The sequence below is a fragment of the Chrysochloris asiatica genome, unplaced genomic scaffold (genome assembly GCF_000296735.1).
Source record: "Chrysochloris asiatica unplaced genomic scaffold, ChrAsi1.0 scaffold00051, whole genome shotgun sequence".
In the NCBI taxonomy this organism is placed as follows: Eukaryota; Metazoa; Chordata; class Mammalia; order Afrosoricida; family Chrysochloridae; genus Chrysochloris; species Chrysochloris asiatica.
In genome coordinates this window covers 1,698,143-1,714,421 of record NW_006408569.1, presented here as the reverse complement: position 1 = coordinate 1,714,421, position 16,279 = coordinate 1,698,143, and the positions used below count along the sequence as shown (strand labels likewise).

Sequence of the window (16,279 nt, the reverse complement as noted above, 5' to 3'; positions counted from 1 at the left end):
GTGTGGCAGTTCCCCTTCTTAGCCTAGGCAATAGAAATTGGTTTATGACCTATTGACCAAAATATGTGCTCCATTCAGGTCTCCTATGCACCCCATGTACACTCCTATTACAGTGTTCATATTGTAATGTCAGTTCTTATTTGTCTGCCTCCCTCAACAGACTTGAAACCCCATGAGGGCAGGGACTGTATCTATCCTGGTGTGGCGCTGTGGGTTAATGCGCTGGACTGCAAAGTTGGTTTAAACTGCAAGGTCGGTGGTTCAAGCTCAACAGTTACTCCTAGAAAACCCTATATCCAGGGTTGCTTTGGGTCAGAACCGACCTGATGGTGCTTAACAACAACAGTATTTGACAGTGTAGTGCATAGCAAATTGCTCAATGAATACTTGAATCATGCCTATTGGATTTATAAAACACTCATTAAGCACCTGTTGTATGCCAGCCCTGTATTCTATTTTTGCTGTCTCTCAAAGTCAATATGTTTATTCATCAGTGTCAAAAATCAAACCGAGCCTATTGCCATAGAGACAATGCCAATTCCTAGTGGCTCTACAGGACAGAATCCCATAGGGACCCTATACCCCATAGGGTTTCCGAGGCTGTCAATCTCTATGGGAGCAAACTGCCTCATTGTTCTCCCTGTGGAATAGCTGCTGAGTTCAAACTGTAGCCAAGAGCTTTAAGCACAGCACCGTCCGAATTCCTTCCTGAATATATAAAGGTGAGTGAAAAGCAGTACATCTATTTTGTCGGTTTCTTGGTAAACCCAGCGGCCCTCTCTACATCTAAACTGGTACAAAACCCTTTTAAGAGCTCCCTTGGAAGAGAATAACTATACCAACTATACCAGGGACAGTCCCCTCCAATTTTCTGGAACTTTCCTTTGTTAAAATAACAACAACAAAAGCCTCTATAAAGCCCATAGCACATTCTTTGGAAATTGCCAAGTGGGGGAGGGACTTTGTTTCTTGAAGGATTATTTGATTTTTGGAAATGGCTGAAAGTTAGTTGGCAGCAATGCTAGTGAATGAGGTGGGTGACCAAGCAGAGGAATATTATTTTTGGGCCCAAGCAAGGTGTGACTAGAAAGAAAAGGAGGCTCAACAGCAATTCCAAATGAGGAATGTCCAAAAATGTTGTGGCAGGGAATGAAGTTTCTCCACCCCAGTACACACACTCAGAGGATACTCTCTGGCACCAGATAGAGACAAGCAAAACCAAAAGCTGTTGGAATTAAATGTGAAAGAAATCAATTGCCTAAGTATAGGAGGGAAGTGACCTGGCTTGGCAGCCATGCCTGTGGAAACATCTGGCCTTTTCAGTTGGCTCCATGCTTCTCATGTGTGAAGGGTGTGACGGGGCTGCTAAGCAAGTATCTGCAGACTGCGGCTGCTCTGAGAGGTTCAGGCTCCACTTGGACCGCAGGCACTGCTGCAGGCATGGCTGTGTGAAATGGCCAACTGGAACATGGAGCATTTGAAGGAACTGGATGTGTTTTGAAAAAAAAAAAACCCAACAACAAACCAAGCAAAAAATAATTCAGTAAAAGCAAGAGTCAGCAAGGAAAGCTTACTATGGAATGATGGCTGTGCAAAAAAGTGGTGTGGTTTAGTAGTAATCTCATGTTATCTTATTATGAAAGAGTCAAGACTAATGGGCAGAAATGATAAGAAGACAGATTTAAGCTCAATCTAACAATGGTTGGCTCTTAATACAAAACTGTATGTTTGATCTAATCTCATGAATGTGAACATACTTATACAGAGAATAAGACCAGAAGGACAAAAATCAACTATTTAACATATCTATAGGCTGTTGTTGTTGTTAAGTGCTGTTGAGTCAGTTGCAACTCACAGCAACCCTGTGTAAGCTTTCTGAGGAGCGGCTGGTGAGTTTGAACCTCTGACCTGGCAGTTCAGATCGACCTTGCATTTCAGACCAACCTTGCGGTCGAGTGCCTATCCTACACTACTAACAACAGATTGTTGTTGTTGTTGTTAAGAGCTGTTGAGTTGGTTCCAACTCATAGTGACCCTGTTTCCAAGGAGAGGCTGGTGGGTTTGAACCACCTACTTTGCACTTCAAACTGACCTTGCAGTCCAGCACATTATCCTACAGCACCACAGTCAAGAAATCAAATGAGGTATTGCATGAGGCAAATCTGCTGCACAAGATCTCTTTAAAGTGTTCAGGAGCAAAGATGTCAGGTTGAAGACTCAAGCTTGACTCAAGCCATGGGATTTTCAATGATTAAAGTGACAATGGCTGCAGAACTTGAGCAATGTGAGCAATGGCCCTGAATGGTCCATGTGGAAATGGTTGGACTGGCATATGCTTTGTTGCATATATTCTCAATAACAACAAAATCAATTACATTTCAAAAAGAAACAAGGGCTAACAACATGGTGAACATAATGTCACTGAAGTGTACGTGAAGAATGGTGCAATGGAAATGTTCTGTCACATACATATTTTCTACAACAGAAAAAAATTTTTTGAAACAAACAAAAAAAAACTCCACCAAGGCTAATGTCTTGTTTCCCTTTCAAGTTTCCCCAACTGCTATGAATCACTGAAAGCATATTAACAAGTACTATTGACTGAAGTCTTAACATCAACGAAACCCATAGAAGGAAACGCTAAACCAAGCATTTCCCATTGGTTGTTGGTGAGGATTTCTACAGAGGGCAGAAACGGATCCTGCTAGCCTGTGCCCTGCAGCAGCCCCTGACAGAAGTGTGTTGATGACAGCATGAGAAATGGATGACAATTTGTGAGAAATTATCAGAGATCCTGACAGGGACCACCTCCCAGAATCATAGGGGGCTTTCCTACTCCATCCCTGACCTTTGCTGACATCTGGATCTTGCCTCTTCTCATACTCACTCAGCTTCTCTCATGCTAGCTCCTTTTCTACCCTTGCTCTTAAGTGGGAGTGGGGTTCCCACTCTTTAAAAAGAATCAGCAATGTTTCTATTGAACTGACCTGCTAAGGCAAGTTGGTTATTCTTGGTGTTCCTTCTCTGTACAATGTTCAAGAATCTATATAGGCACCATGATTGTGGTGTGCTAGGTATAGAAAGCAGATCTAAGTATTAATACTTGGCCTACCACAATACAGTGGCACTGGTGGCTCAGGGGAGAATGTGTTGGGCTGCTAACCACAAAGTCAACAGTTTGAATCCACCAGCTGTTCCAATGTAAGGAAAAAAGTTGGGGTTTTCTGCTCCTGTGAAGATGTACAGCCTTGGAAACCCTATACATGGTCGCTGTCAGCTGGAACCGACTTGAAGGCACACCACCACCACCACTGGCATAAAGTTGGTGTTGAAATGATTATGAGTGCCAAGCCTACAACATCCTGTGAGCCAGGATTGAATCACTTGTGTTGTTGACTGTCTCCAGCATCTGATGCAATACGTGGCATGTGACAGGTATACAACAGCTAGTTGTTGAATGACTGAATGTTGAAGCAGCTCACCTGAGGCCAAGAGTGAGCGCTGCATCCTATAAACCCTGACTCTCTGATGACAACCTTTGCAACCTGACCCAGAGAGTGATGACAGAGAGCAACTCTGAGAAAGTTTTGGGGAATTCTTGCTAGCCCTGTTTGGATTGGGGAATAAAGTAGAGTGCAGACATGGGCCCACTCGGGAAGAATATGAATTCTCGGTCATTCTAGGACTCACACAAGATTTGGAGGGAGGCAAAGCATCTTTTTTTAGCAAAATAAAATTGTAAGAGGAGACCTGAGAACTCTTCAGAGATACCTTTGGTTTCATAAGCAAGACATACTAATTCAACCCAGACTTTCTAAATGTAGAGTGTGGATTAGGTTTGTGTTGAGAGGGATGGGACTGAGTTGGGGCCTGATGGGATTCTGGTATACTAATTTAACAACCTGCAATATGCAGACGATACAACTTTGCTTGTTGAAAGTGAAGAGGACTTAAAATACTTACTGATGAAGCTCAAAGACCACAACCTTCAGTATGGAGTAGACCTCAGTGTAAAGAAAACAAAAATTCTCACCACTGGAGCAATAAGTAACATGAAAATAAATGGAGAAAACACTGAAGTTGTCAATGAGAATTCATTTTGCTTGGATCAACCAAGCAATCAAGATAATGTACTGCATTAGGCAAATCTGCTGCACAAGAACTCTTTAAAGTGTGCAAGAGCAAAGATGTCAGTTTGAGGACTAAGGTGTCTGACCCAAGCCATGGTATTTTTAATAGCCTCACATGCATGCTCCTTGGAAGCCTGGAGGGCAAAATTTTGTCTTTCATACTTTGGATGTATTATCACAAGGGACCAGTCACTGGAGAAGTAAAGTGGAGCGTCAGAGAAAGAGAGGAAGACACCCTATGAGATGGATTGGCACAGTGGTAGCAGCAATGGGCTTAGGTATAGCAACAATTGTGAGGTTGGCCCAGGACCACACAGTGTTTCATTCTGTTGTGCATAGTGTTGCTATGAGTCAAGAGTTGACTTGAAGGTACTTAACAACAACAACAAATTTAAAGGTGGGCAAGAAGGACAAAAAGCATTGAATGGCCATATACAGGGACTTCCAAAAAAAGACCCAACACAATTTTTATTTGAGCATTTATTTATTTATTTTTTTCCAAAGAAATCCATGCAAAGAGAAAGGGAAAGAGAGAGACATGGTAAGCATGTTCTACCAGCCAAACATAGGAAAATAATTTGGCACAACTTGATGTTTTTTTTCTTTGCAAAAAGACAATCTATACTACCACTAAAATTTACCTTCCTCATAAAGATACCATTGGATTTTTGAAAACATAACTGATGGTTAGTTCTCTACTGAATGGCTGAAGGAGGTATATAAGATAAAAAAATAAGAAGGTGGTTCCCTTTATAGAGGAAGACCACAGGGTGCTGACAGGCAGCAAAAGGGTCGCGCACTAGGCAGTCAGTGCACCAAGAAGAAAAAACACACCACGTAGACCACCAGGCTGGTTAGAACCTTCAGCGGGGAATGCCCATTCCCGACGTTGTGAGAGGCGGCAATTTCGTTGTCCTTATGATTTCCCTGTTGCTTGCTTCCAGGCGTGTCCTCTACATCCAGATCATAAGCCAGCTCTGCCAAAAGAAAAGAGGACTTTAGATCCATATAGGTTCACCAAGAGCATCAGGCACTCCCTCTTTATGACTCAAGGACTTATCTGAACTGCTGGGATGCTCCCTGTTGATTTTTTCTTTCTTTCTTTCTTTGAAAGGAAAGCCACCAGAAGGTGGGAAGGAGCTGGGAGAAATTGGGGAGATGGTGGCTAGAGGTGCTTCCTCCTCACAGCAGAGGAAGAGAGTAGGTACTGGTCAACTGCTCCTCTTTTACTTCTCATTCCACCCATAGCCCAGGGTCAAAGTTGGCCCTTTTCAATAAAGTCCCCCTCAGTGGAATCAAAATTCAAGGTGCTGTAGTTCAATACATGTGTGTCCTTACGGGTGTGTGCATGTATGAGTGCGTGTGGGGGAGCCAGGGTTGGGGGCACTCAATGTACTTTTTACGGACCCTTTATCCTATACTTTTTTTTTTTGGTCTAGAACTTTTGCTTATATGAGGGCTGCGGATAGAAGCGTTGTTGTTGAAAATTTGTCTATTTTCCCAAATCTTTATTTATATGGTGTTGTCATGATACCCCTACAGAAAAATCAAACAACAACAATTAAAGTGATTTACATCTTAGCATTTAAATGGATACCAAGCAAATGAAGACGAAGGAAAGACTCATGGGTAAAGGCTATCATCTTCCAACTCTGCCTGCCTGCCTTTTATATGCTAGGACCCATGATTCTGAAAAGAAACGAGGATGTTGGTGTTGGCCTAAAACAGAAGTCTCGCAGAAGGTCTATCTAAGTAGATAAGAATAGACCAGGAAATTCAAAATGCCTGGCCCAGGGCTCAGTTTCATTGAGGCTTGAGTTTCCAGGTGCAGAGCTCAAGTCTGCACCATTGACTTTCCTAGACTCAGCCTCCAATATTTCTATTTTGCTAGCTTGTGAAGATGATGGGATGGGAGTCACCTCACCAGCTACCCTGCAGCCGAGGGAATCAGCCACTAAGATGGACATGAAGAGGCCCAGAGGAAATGACCGGAGGGAAGGAAGGAAGAGCTCCTCTTACAGGGCAGGAAGCACTCAGGAAGTCACCGGAAGAAAGTGAGGGACTCAGCGGATCCAGGGTGTGTACAGGGCAGAGCCCTGGATCAGGGCTATTCTGAGGCTGGCACTGGTTAGGGCAGGCAGCTAGGTGACTGTGATCAAAGCCAGGGCTCTTATTACACAGATGACAATATTGCTTTCCAAAAGTGTTATCACAGTTTCTACCACCACGGGCAGCAGGGAGGCAAGTAAGTTCACTGACTCTCGATCCAAAAAAGAGTTCTTAGTCCGTGTTCCGTTGTTGCTGGGTGTCACTGAATGGACTGCAACTCACCGTGACCCCATGTGACAGAGAAGAATTGCCCCATAGAGTTTTCTTGGCTGTAATCTTTACGGAAACAGATTGCTAAACTTTCAATTAGCAGTCATGTGCTTAGCCATCATGATACCAGGGCTCATGTTTCAGTCAGTAATTTAGTCAGTAGTTTCTTAATTTACATGTATTACTACTGCAGAGCAGTTTTTCCCTGATCTAGTTTACTAATGATATTTTTCAGTGTATAACATCATATATCTGCCTTTTAATCTAATAGGTATTGATTTTTCCCTTTTAATTTGAATTTAATTTGAATACTATAATCAGCACTGGACTGCTCACCAGTGCTACTTCTTGGAAACCCTATACAGGGTTGCTGAGTCAGAACTGATCAGACAGCACTTAACAGCATCATATTGTTGTTGTTGTTAAGTGCCGTCAAGTCGATTCCAACCCATAGTGACCCTGTACAGGGTTTCAAAGGAGCAGCTGGTGAGTTTGAATCACTGACCTTGCAGTTCAAACGACCTGCATTCTGACCCATTAGCCCACAGCACCACACCAGGAGTCTATCATATTGGATACAGTTAATTCATAAATTATGCTGTTACTATAATTCCAATTATTTCATAGGGAAATGAACTTTCTTTTTGTTTATTACATCATAATGGAGTTCTGGTGTGGCACTGTAGGATAAGCACTGGACCACAAGGTCAGTTTGAACTGCAAGGTCAGTGGTTCAAACCCACCAGCTGCTCCTAGGAAACCATATACAGGGTTGCTATGAGTCAGAGCTGACTCAATGGCACTTAACAACAACAATGGTTTTAACCACCATTTGTCTGTCCATTTGTGGTTCTGTGGTAGCTTGCATGTTTCTGTGATGCTGGAAGCTAGCCTACCAGTATATAAAATATCAGTGGGGTCACTCATGGGAAACCGGTTTCAGTAGTGCTTCCACATTAAGACATACTAGGAAAAAGGCTCTGAAAATGTTATGGACAGCAGCGGAACATTCTTTCATGTAGTGCCGGAAGGTGATTCCCTCAGTTTGGAACTGATTCCCTCACAATAGAACTGATGAAAAGCTGCCTCCTCAAAGTATACATGGTTACCATTTTAAAGTGCCTTTGAGTCATTTCTGACTCATAGGAACCCTGTATAATGTTTCTAAGGAGCGGCTGGTGGATTTAAATTGCCGACCTTGTAGTTAGCAGACCAGTGCTTATCTCAAAGCGCCATACCAGGCCTCCCAGCAACGTACAGTCAACCTTAATGACATGGATGGAGCAAAGCTTTCAGGACCTTCATTTGTTGATGTGGCATGATTCAAATTGAGAAGAAACAGCTGCAAACATCCACTAATAAGCAGAACATAGAATGTAGAAAGCATGGATCAAGGAAACTTGGCAGCCATAAAAAATGAAATGGAACACATAAAGATCAATATCTGAGACATTAGTGAGCTGAAGTGGATTGGCATTGACCATGTGGAATTGGAGATGAGCTACTATCCTGGTAAAGACAAATTGAAGAGGAACAGTATCACAATCATTGTCAATAAGAACTATCCTAAATTACAATGCTGAAATCCATACTCCTACAAGGAAGACCAGTTATGTAACTATTATTGAAATTTATGCACCAGTCACTAAATGCAAAAGGCAAAGAAACAGAAGATGTTTACCAACTTCTTCAGTCTGAAATTGAGAAAACGTCCAATCAAGATGCATTGATTCATTTCTAGTGATTAGAATGTGAAAGTTAGGTTATATTGTATTTTCAATCACCTTTTATGCATATGGAAGCTGGGTAATAAATAAGGACGGAAGATCCGAAAAAAATCGATACATTTGCATTATGATTTTGGCAAAGAATGTTGAAAGTATCATGGAGCCAAAAGAACGAATAAATCTGTCTTGAGAGAAGTACAGCCAGAATGCTCCTTACAAGAGAGGATAGTAGATTCTGTCTCAGTTTTTAGACCTATTATCAGGGGGTACAAGTCCCTGGAGAAGGATAACATGCTTGGTAAAGTTGAGGGTCAGAGCCCTGGTCTACTTGTGAACGGAAGTGGGGGAAATGCAGCAATGAAGACTTAGTCTGAGTTTTGTCATTTTCCATGGACACCTGTTCACCTTGAGATGAGAGAGAGAAGATGAAGGGCTGGCTGGTCTGAAGTTTAGGGAGATGTGTTAATTCCCAAGCCCATGGACATAGAATTGAGAGTGAAGAGGCCAGCTGGTTTGACGTGGGGGGAGGTATGGAGGAACTCCAAGATAAAGAAGTTTGATATAGGGAGCTAGTGTCAATTGCTACAATTTGATGAACTGACCTTTGCTTATGGATGCAGTTGCTCAAAATTCCAACCGAAATGGAAGGATTCTTCATATCAAGGATCAAGTCTGTCTCCTCAGTGCACTGGGTTGAAAGGGACTGGCAACTTAGACACTGGCTATCAAAATTGGGCACAAAAAGGCATGAAGTGGCTGGCTTACAAGCTTTCATGAGTGTGCTTAGTTTCAGAATGAGGGGGTAAGGTAGAATCCCCACTGAATTACTTTCCTGTTTTCCAGATGGATCTGGCACAAGGGGATGGGCAATGACGGTGATAGGCATTTATGATTCAATTGTGAGTAATTGTTAGCAGGCTGAATCAGAATTGTCACAACTGTAATTGTAGAAGATGTGTAACTAAAAGCAGGGAGAGGTTAATCTCTCATTTCAGGGACAGAGGACCCCAGGAAGAAGGAAGAGCATGAGATCCTATCCAGAGAAGCAGGGACAGCAGAGAAAAAAGCGGTGGCAGAGGCAATGGCATGGAGAGAGAGAACAGCTGAGGACTCTGTTCCCATGGACTGAGAAAAGCTGAGATGGGCTTGCAAAATGTGCCCTTTTGGACATTTCAATGAATATGTATTTCCTGTTTTGTATGTGTACATCAAATAGTTTTCCTTTGTTCATTTGTAGAAAATACAATGTAAAAGGGAAGCCACAGGGTGGAAAGTAGGATAAGTGCTGGTGCAGGGAAGGGAGATGAAACTCCAGCAGCAGTAGCAGTGGCCAGGATGACACACTGGAAGCAGGTTCCCATAAGGCTTTAATATCGTGTCCAAATAACATAATGTCCTATTTCAAAGAATGTTTTGTGGATGTTAAGTGACATAAACCTGTATACGATTCTGACAAAATTCTGCTTTGAAATTTCTTCTCTCAAAGCTGAGAAAGTAATGTTCATGAATTGTTAAAGTACAGAATTTGTAGATTTAGTGTATATTCTGCTGTGTCTATTTTCAAGAACAACAAAAAATAAATGATAAAAAACAAATACCAAAACCAAATACAAACTAAAAGACCTAGAAACTTATTTATTCTGCTTGGATGAGGAGAGTAATTCAACTCAAATTTTCTGGGGAATCCTCTTCCCAGGGACACGCTAAATCCCTGACTATAATATTTGTTGTTGTTGTTGTTGTTGTTAAGTGCCTTTGAGTCACTTCTGACTCACAGCGACCCTGTATAGGGTGTCCAAGGAGCAGCTGGTGAGTTTGAACCACCGAACTGTGGTTCACACCGATCTTAGGGTAGAGTATTTATCCTATAGTACTGCACTAGAAAACGGTGCAATTTCCATCGTTCCATTATCCAGAAGCTTGTCATGTGTTGGAGCCAACTCGATGACACCTAGCAGCAATAATCTAGATTCCTGCTCTCACCAATAAATATGCACAAAGCAAAGAAAAAGAGAGAAAGAACAAAGAACAGCGGTCTACTTAGAAATCAGAGCTCTTTCTCTGAAAGGCGAACTATGTGGGGAACAGAGAAGGCCGAGGTCAGCTGTCAGTTGGCAAGGAGAGCACAGGCTTAGGTCATGATCGGATTTCAAGAACACATATGACTGTATCTGTTGAAAGCCCAGCCTTGAGTCTCACAGCAACTTCTCCATTTAAATGAAGAAGAGTATTTTTAGGGTTGACCTGAATAAGAACACTCTCGGCATTGCTTTCAAATTCCTGTGCTGGATAATAACCCTTGCCCAACATCAAGATGCAACGACATCTACTAATGTTACCACTCAACTCTGACACTTTATTTTTCTCTTGAAATAATCTGCCAACACTAAACAATTTATTTGCTCCTCCATAGCAGGAATGCTCAATCCAGCAGCTATGCAAAATCCAGTCGTTTCTAATCATTTTTTGCCATTAAAGATCTCTGGTTGTTTCCATTTCTTGAGCCCTCTGTTTGGAAATGATCATAAAGATTTCTATTTGTTGAGTCCTCATTGTGTGTCATACAGGGTGCTAAGCTATTTATGTACCTTATTATTGCATTTAAGTGACTGAGGTGCTACTTGAAACCTGCCTGACTTCAAAAGTCATGTGAAGCTACACTGCCTCTTTAGGAAACACTGAAAAGAGTACTGGGTTTGGGGACCCAGAATGCAAATGACTGTGTTAGTCCTACCTCCCTGGAGTGGGGCACAGAATATGCATTGTCCTGGGGTGTGTGCATATGTGTGTGGGGGGGTGGCCGGGTGGGGTAGGTGATTAAAGGTAAGGCAGGAAGGACAAGTAATGACCAAATCATGGTGGACTGTTGTTGTTGTGAAGTGCTGTTGAATCGAATCTGTTCTAACTCATAACGATCCTGTATAGCGTTTCCAAAGAGCAGCTGGTGAGTTTGAACTGCCAACCTTGTGGTTTGCAGTCCAGTGTTGATCCAATAGCATCACACTAGGATTGTTGTTGTTGTTAAGTGCCGTCGAGTCGGTTCCGACCCATAGTGACCCTGTACAGAGTTTCCGAGGCTGTAAATCTTTACGGGAGCAGAAAGCCTCCTCTTTCTCCCGCGGAGCTGCTGGTAGTTTCGAACTGCTGACCTTAAGGTTCGCAGCCCGATTCGTAACCACTACGCTATCAGAGCTCCTACACTAGGATTAGGTATGCCAAAATTTATTCTGTGGGCAGTAGGGAGCTGGTGAAGGTTTTGAAGTAAGTGACTTGAGTTGAGATTTTAATAGTGTGAAGGATGGCCTGAAGTGAGAGAGACTTGCCAGACAACTTATCTTGGAATAAAACAAGAGGTCTGTGGAAAAGTATCTGGGGATCGGTCAGTAGCAATATATACAAAAATTATAAACAGAACAAAACTCAAAATCTTATAAAGAAGAGGACACAACTGCACGAATAAGGCATGTTCAAGGTCGGCAGTTCAAGCTCACCAGGCACTTCTTGGAAACCATATATAGGGTCGCTATGAGTCAGAACCAAATTGATGGCACTGAACAACAACCATGGAATGGTCAATCATTTAAAATCAAAAGGACAACAGTTTCCTAAGGACACCGTTTAGGAAGGATGGGAAGTTGGTTGGAATGGATACAGGAACCACAGGGAGGAAGCGGGGAAACTCTTGTTATATGGAGGAGATTGCAATCATAGAGATGAAAAAAAGTGTATGATTTGTTGAATGTGGAACTGATGATCTTGGCTGTAAACCTTCACTCAACTAACAATAAAAAATAAAAAACAAAACAGCAAAACCTTATAAAGAAATTAAATCCACCAACCAACCAAAAAAAAAAAAAAAAAAAAAACTCAGTGTGTTTGGAAATCACCACAAATCCATATTTTTATGTTTATCAGTGCTTTCCAAGACCAGATCTTTGTTAAGTACACATTCCAAAAGCTCATAAATTGTTTTTCTCTCCTGAAGTTGATTGTCAGTGAGTACCTTTTAGGCTAGCAAGAGATTTTCATGCTAAATCCAAAAATCTGTTCCTTGAGAGCCCAACTCATACCCCACTGAAACAACACAAAAAAAACCCTACTAAACCAGTTTCTGTGAGTCATTTGCGACTCTGGAGTGACCACAAGTATACAGAGTGTACAACTGCCCTCCACAGGGTTTTCAAAATGGTGCTGTTTTTTGTTTTTTTAAATGAGCATTCTGGTTATTTGTTACAGTAAAGCAGCCTTTCCCAAGGACGACAAGTGAACGGAAGGTCAGGAGGAAGCTGGGTGCGGGCCCTCACAAGCTCTTGTTCCAGTGCCTCTGGTACAGCAGAGGCTGGGGTAGGTGGGCTACCAGCTCAGCCTTGGTCACTAGGTTGCTGAAAGTGGGCTCTTAGGTGATTTCCACTTGGGGTGAGTTGACATGATTAACTATTCTTCTTCTTGTTGTTGTGAAGTGCTGTCGAGTCGGTTCTGACCCATAGCGACCCTGTGTAGGGTTTCCAAGGAGTGGCTTGTGAGCTTGAACTGCTGACCTTGCAGTTCAAGCCGGCTTTGCTATCCAGCGCATTAACCCACAGTGCCACACCAGTAACTATTCTTCTTGGGGGGCATTAAATTAATCAATAACACAGGGAGTGGCTTATTTAGTTGGAGTCTGAATCACAATCAGGAAATAGTCTTTATCTGGTGCAACCATGATTTCATTTTTCTTTGAGCGAATTCGAAGGAAGGTGGGGCCATTCTGGAGGTCAATTTCTGCTGCGTGCCTTCGAGGTACAGTTGTGCATGAGGCTGGCATACTGTGTGGTAGTGGAGTTGTCCATGGTGCTCTCGATGGGAATGCCTTCCATGTTGACCACAGTGATCCCCTGCGTGTCCTTCTGGCTCTGCAGTTGCTCCAGGGTTTCTTCCACCACTGCCATCTCGACTAATCAGATAGCTCTGCGTTGCTGGCACTCAAGCAGATCATTGGGCTTTTCTTCCAAGCACTCTGGATGGGTGCAAGCCACATAGAAAGAATTCATTCTCCTGGAATCTAGATTTCTGGGGTCCATGAATTGGAGTGACTCACCCAGACGATTGCCTTGCGCCGGCGATCTTGTGAACCTTCAGCTTGGAACAGACTGGTCTCCTAAAAGTTACTCTTAAATTAAGAAATGTTATTGTTAAGTGCTGTCCAGTTGGTTCTGAGTCAGAGCGACCGTGTATGGGTTTCTGAGGAGCATCTGGCGGGTGTGAATGATCAACCTTGTGGTTAGCAGTCCAGTGCATATCCTACAGCATCACACCACGACTCTATATCAAGCATTAGTCTTGCTAGTTAGTAAAGCCACTTTGTTATGGCCAGTTGTGCTCTTTTGAAGAATTAGAGATGATGTACAGTCAGTTTCAAGCCAAAGAAATGCCAGGAGTAGACTTTTATTAAGGAAACGATGCCAGGCCCTTTTTCACGGCAATGGAGTTTAAGAATCTCTGAAAGTTCCTTTCTCTTTGGAACACTCTGTCTCTAGTCAGAAGTATTGCCTGATTTTCAAATCATATATTATAATGAGCTTCAAATCAATTTAGATTATTAGCTTAGTATGACTTTTGTTCTAACACCATCAACCTTTCAGTTAGTACTCAAGTGCTTAACCATTTGCTCCACTCAGGGACTCCTTCTGGGGGTCCAAACAGGGGCATAGTTGGTTAACGGCTGCACTCATTCCTCTGCCCATAGCAGCCAAGATGGTTGCCCCCAGCAGGGTCTCCTGAAGTAAAAGCAAGGTCATCTCCTTGCTTCTCTTGGAATGTGAGTTGTTCCCGAGATGTCCATCAACTTCCTAATTCAGATTCCATCTGAATCCCTTTTCTTCTCGAGCGGCTATCATCTTGGGATGAGAGAGACTGGTAATAAGTACATCAAAGCTGAACTGTTTTATTTTGGTTTTGAAACCCTGGCATAATAGCTTCCATTGAAGCCACACACACTAAACTTTGGAGAAGTTGTGGGACCTAGGGTGTGTCAAGCAGGCAGGCACAGGTGCTCAAGGAGGATCTGTCGGCTAGTAAGAGAAGCCTTTGGGCCCTTACCAAGCCACTGGGCTCTTGAGAAGATAATAAAAAGTACATTCTCGCTCTCTGAAGACTTGGACATCAACAAAAACAATGCATTGCTTCAGGGGCAGACCTCAGGGCTGCTATCAAGATGTCATGGGGGAGAACTCAGCTGCTGAGTCAATCGGCAGATGGCTTCAATGGGCCCTAAGAGAGTAACAGCAACACCGTTATCCCTGTGTCTTGAATTTGCTGTGTACAGTTGGTTCTCAAGACATGAATATGAAAAATCTTCCAAAGGACACTGCTTTGCAGGAGTGCCCACTGTAATACTCACTTGGCTGCTAATTCCCCAGATGCCCTTGAACTCTGAGGTTCTCTTCTGAATTTCAACAGAATTCCTTATTTGTTCTCCCCTCAACACAACTCTCTTTCCTGACAAATTAGCCCTCCTCCACCGGTGAGCTATTTTGGTGTGAAAGGACTACTTGCATTTGAAAGCAGAAGGAAGTGGCTTAGCAAATGACCTTTGGGTCTGTGGACCTCTAGTTTCATTCTTCAAAGATCACATAAAGAGGAACTGACCGGCTTAGGCCTCTGGTGTATAGCTGGTCTATTGGACCCTCCTTATAGAATGGGGAGCCCTGATGGTACACTAGTTAAGCACACGGCTGCTAACAGAAAAGTTAGCGGTTTAAACCCACCCTACAGCCCCACAGGAGAAAGATCCACTTCCGTAAAGATTGTTGTTGTTGTTGTGTGCCGTGGAGTCGATTCCGACCCATAGCGACCCTGTACAAGGTTTCCGAGGCTGTAAATCTTTACGGGAGCAGAAAGCCTCATCTTTCTCCCGCGGAAAAGTTGGTAGTTTCGAACTGCTGACCTTGCAGTTCACAGCCCGATTCGTAACCACTACGCTACCAGAGCTCCTTTCCGCAGCCAAGGAAAACCTATGGGGCAGGTCTACTACTCTGTCACATGGGGTCACTATGAATTGACTAACAACAACCATATCACAGTGTGACTTTCTGACAAATAAGCGAGTTGTCAACTGTGCCCACTGCTGTTGTTGTTATTAAGTGCAGTTGAGTCTCAGGAGCAGCTGGTAGGTTTGGACCACCAACCTTGCACTTGGTTAGCTGTCCAGTGCTCATCCTATAGTGTCATACTCTGGGAATAATCTGAAGGCTTCTCCTAGAAGAAGGCTGGGGCAGTAAGATGTCCACTTCATTTCTTCCAAAGAATTCTGGCTTGCAAATGCCATCCGTTACAAAAACGGGTTATTGAAAGAAAACAATGGATTTCCCCATTAACTATCTTTTATGATAGGCCTCTGTTTCTCAGTCTGGTGGAAATGAATCTTCACATTCACTGCAGTGGGTTATGGGTACATAGTGTGCTTCTTCCTAAGATTTGTCGGGTTAGGGAGGGGGAAGTCATACTATTTTACACTAACATGTGAAAGACTGAATGAGGGAGTAGAAATGCAGACACAAAGACTTCATAAAAGATTCCATTTTTATCATGGTCTTCAGGTGGAGAGCTGGATATTCGGACTCACACATTCTTGATCACTGACATAATGTAGCCTTTTTGATGACAACTTTCTTGTCAGCAAGGGAACACTACAGCATGTGCCCTTAACTAGGGCTCAGACTGCTTTGTTTCAATCATAAGCAATGTTTCACTATTGCTTTCTGCCATTAGGAAATGAACAAAAGTATTCAATCCTTTGGAAGGCAGCAAAATCTTTGATTGTAGACTCTTATAATGTATAATGTGGGGCACTACTGTACTTATTTGGAATCCTGGTGTGGTACTGCAGGATAATGCGCTGGGCTGCAGGGACAGTTTCAACCACAAGGTCAGTGGCTCAAACCCAACAGCCAGCCATCAGAAACCCTATATAAGGCTGCTATGGGTTGGAACCAACTCAGCGACACTTAATAACAACAACTATACTTATAAATTGGAAGTTGTCAAAAATGAAATGGAATGCATAAACATCGATATCTTAGGCATTAGTGAGCTGAAATGGACTGGTATTGGCCATTTTGAATC

The 16,279-nt window shown here is 42.8% G+C and overlaps 1 protein-coding gene across 3 annotated transcripts in view; it reads right to left on the bottom strand.

Annotated features, from left to right (window-relative positions):
- Positions 1–4,595: 4,595 nt before the first annotated feature.
- GPC3 (glypican 3) overlaps positions 4,596–16,279 on the bottom strand; it is a 578,503-nt gene continuing 566,819 nt past the window's right edge. For all 3 annotated transcript variants that reach the window (XM_006862806.1, XM_006862807.1, XM_006862808.1), the window contains one exon: positions 4,596–5,107. In XM_006862806.1, coding sequence (XP_006862868.1) covers positions 4,938–5,107 — 170 coding nt within the window. In that variant the 3' untranslated portion in view covers positions 4,596–4,937. The remainder of the gene's footprint in view (positions 5,108–16,279) is intronic.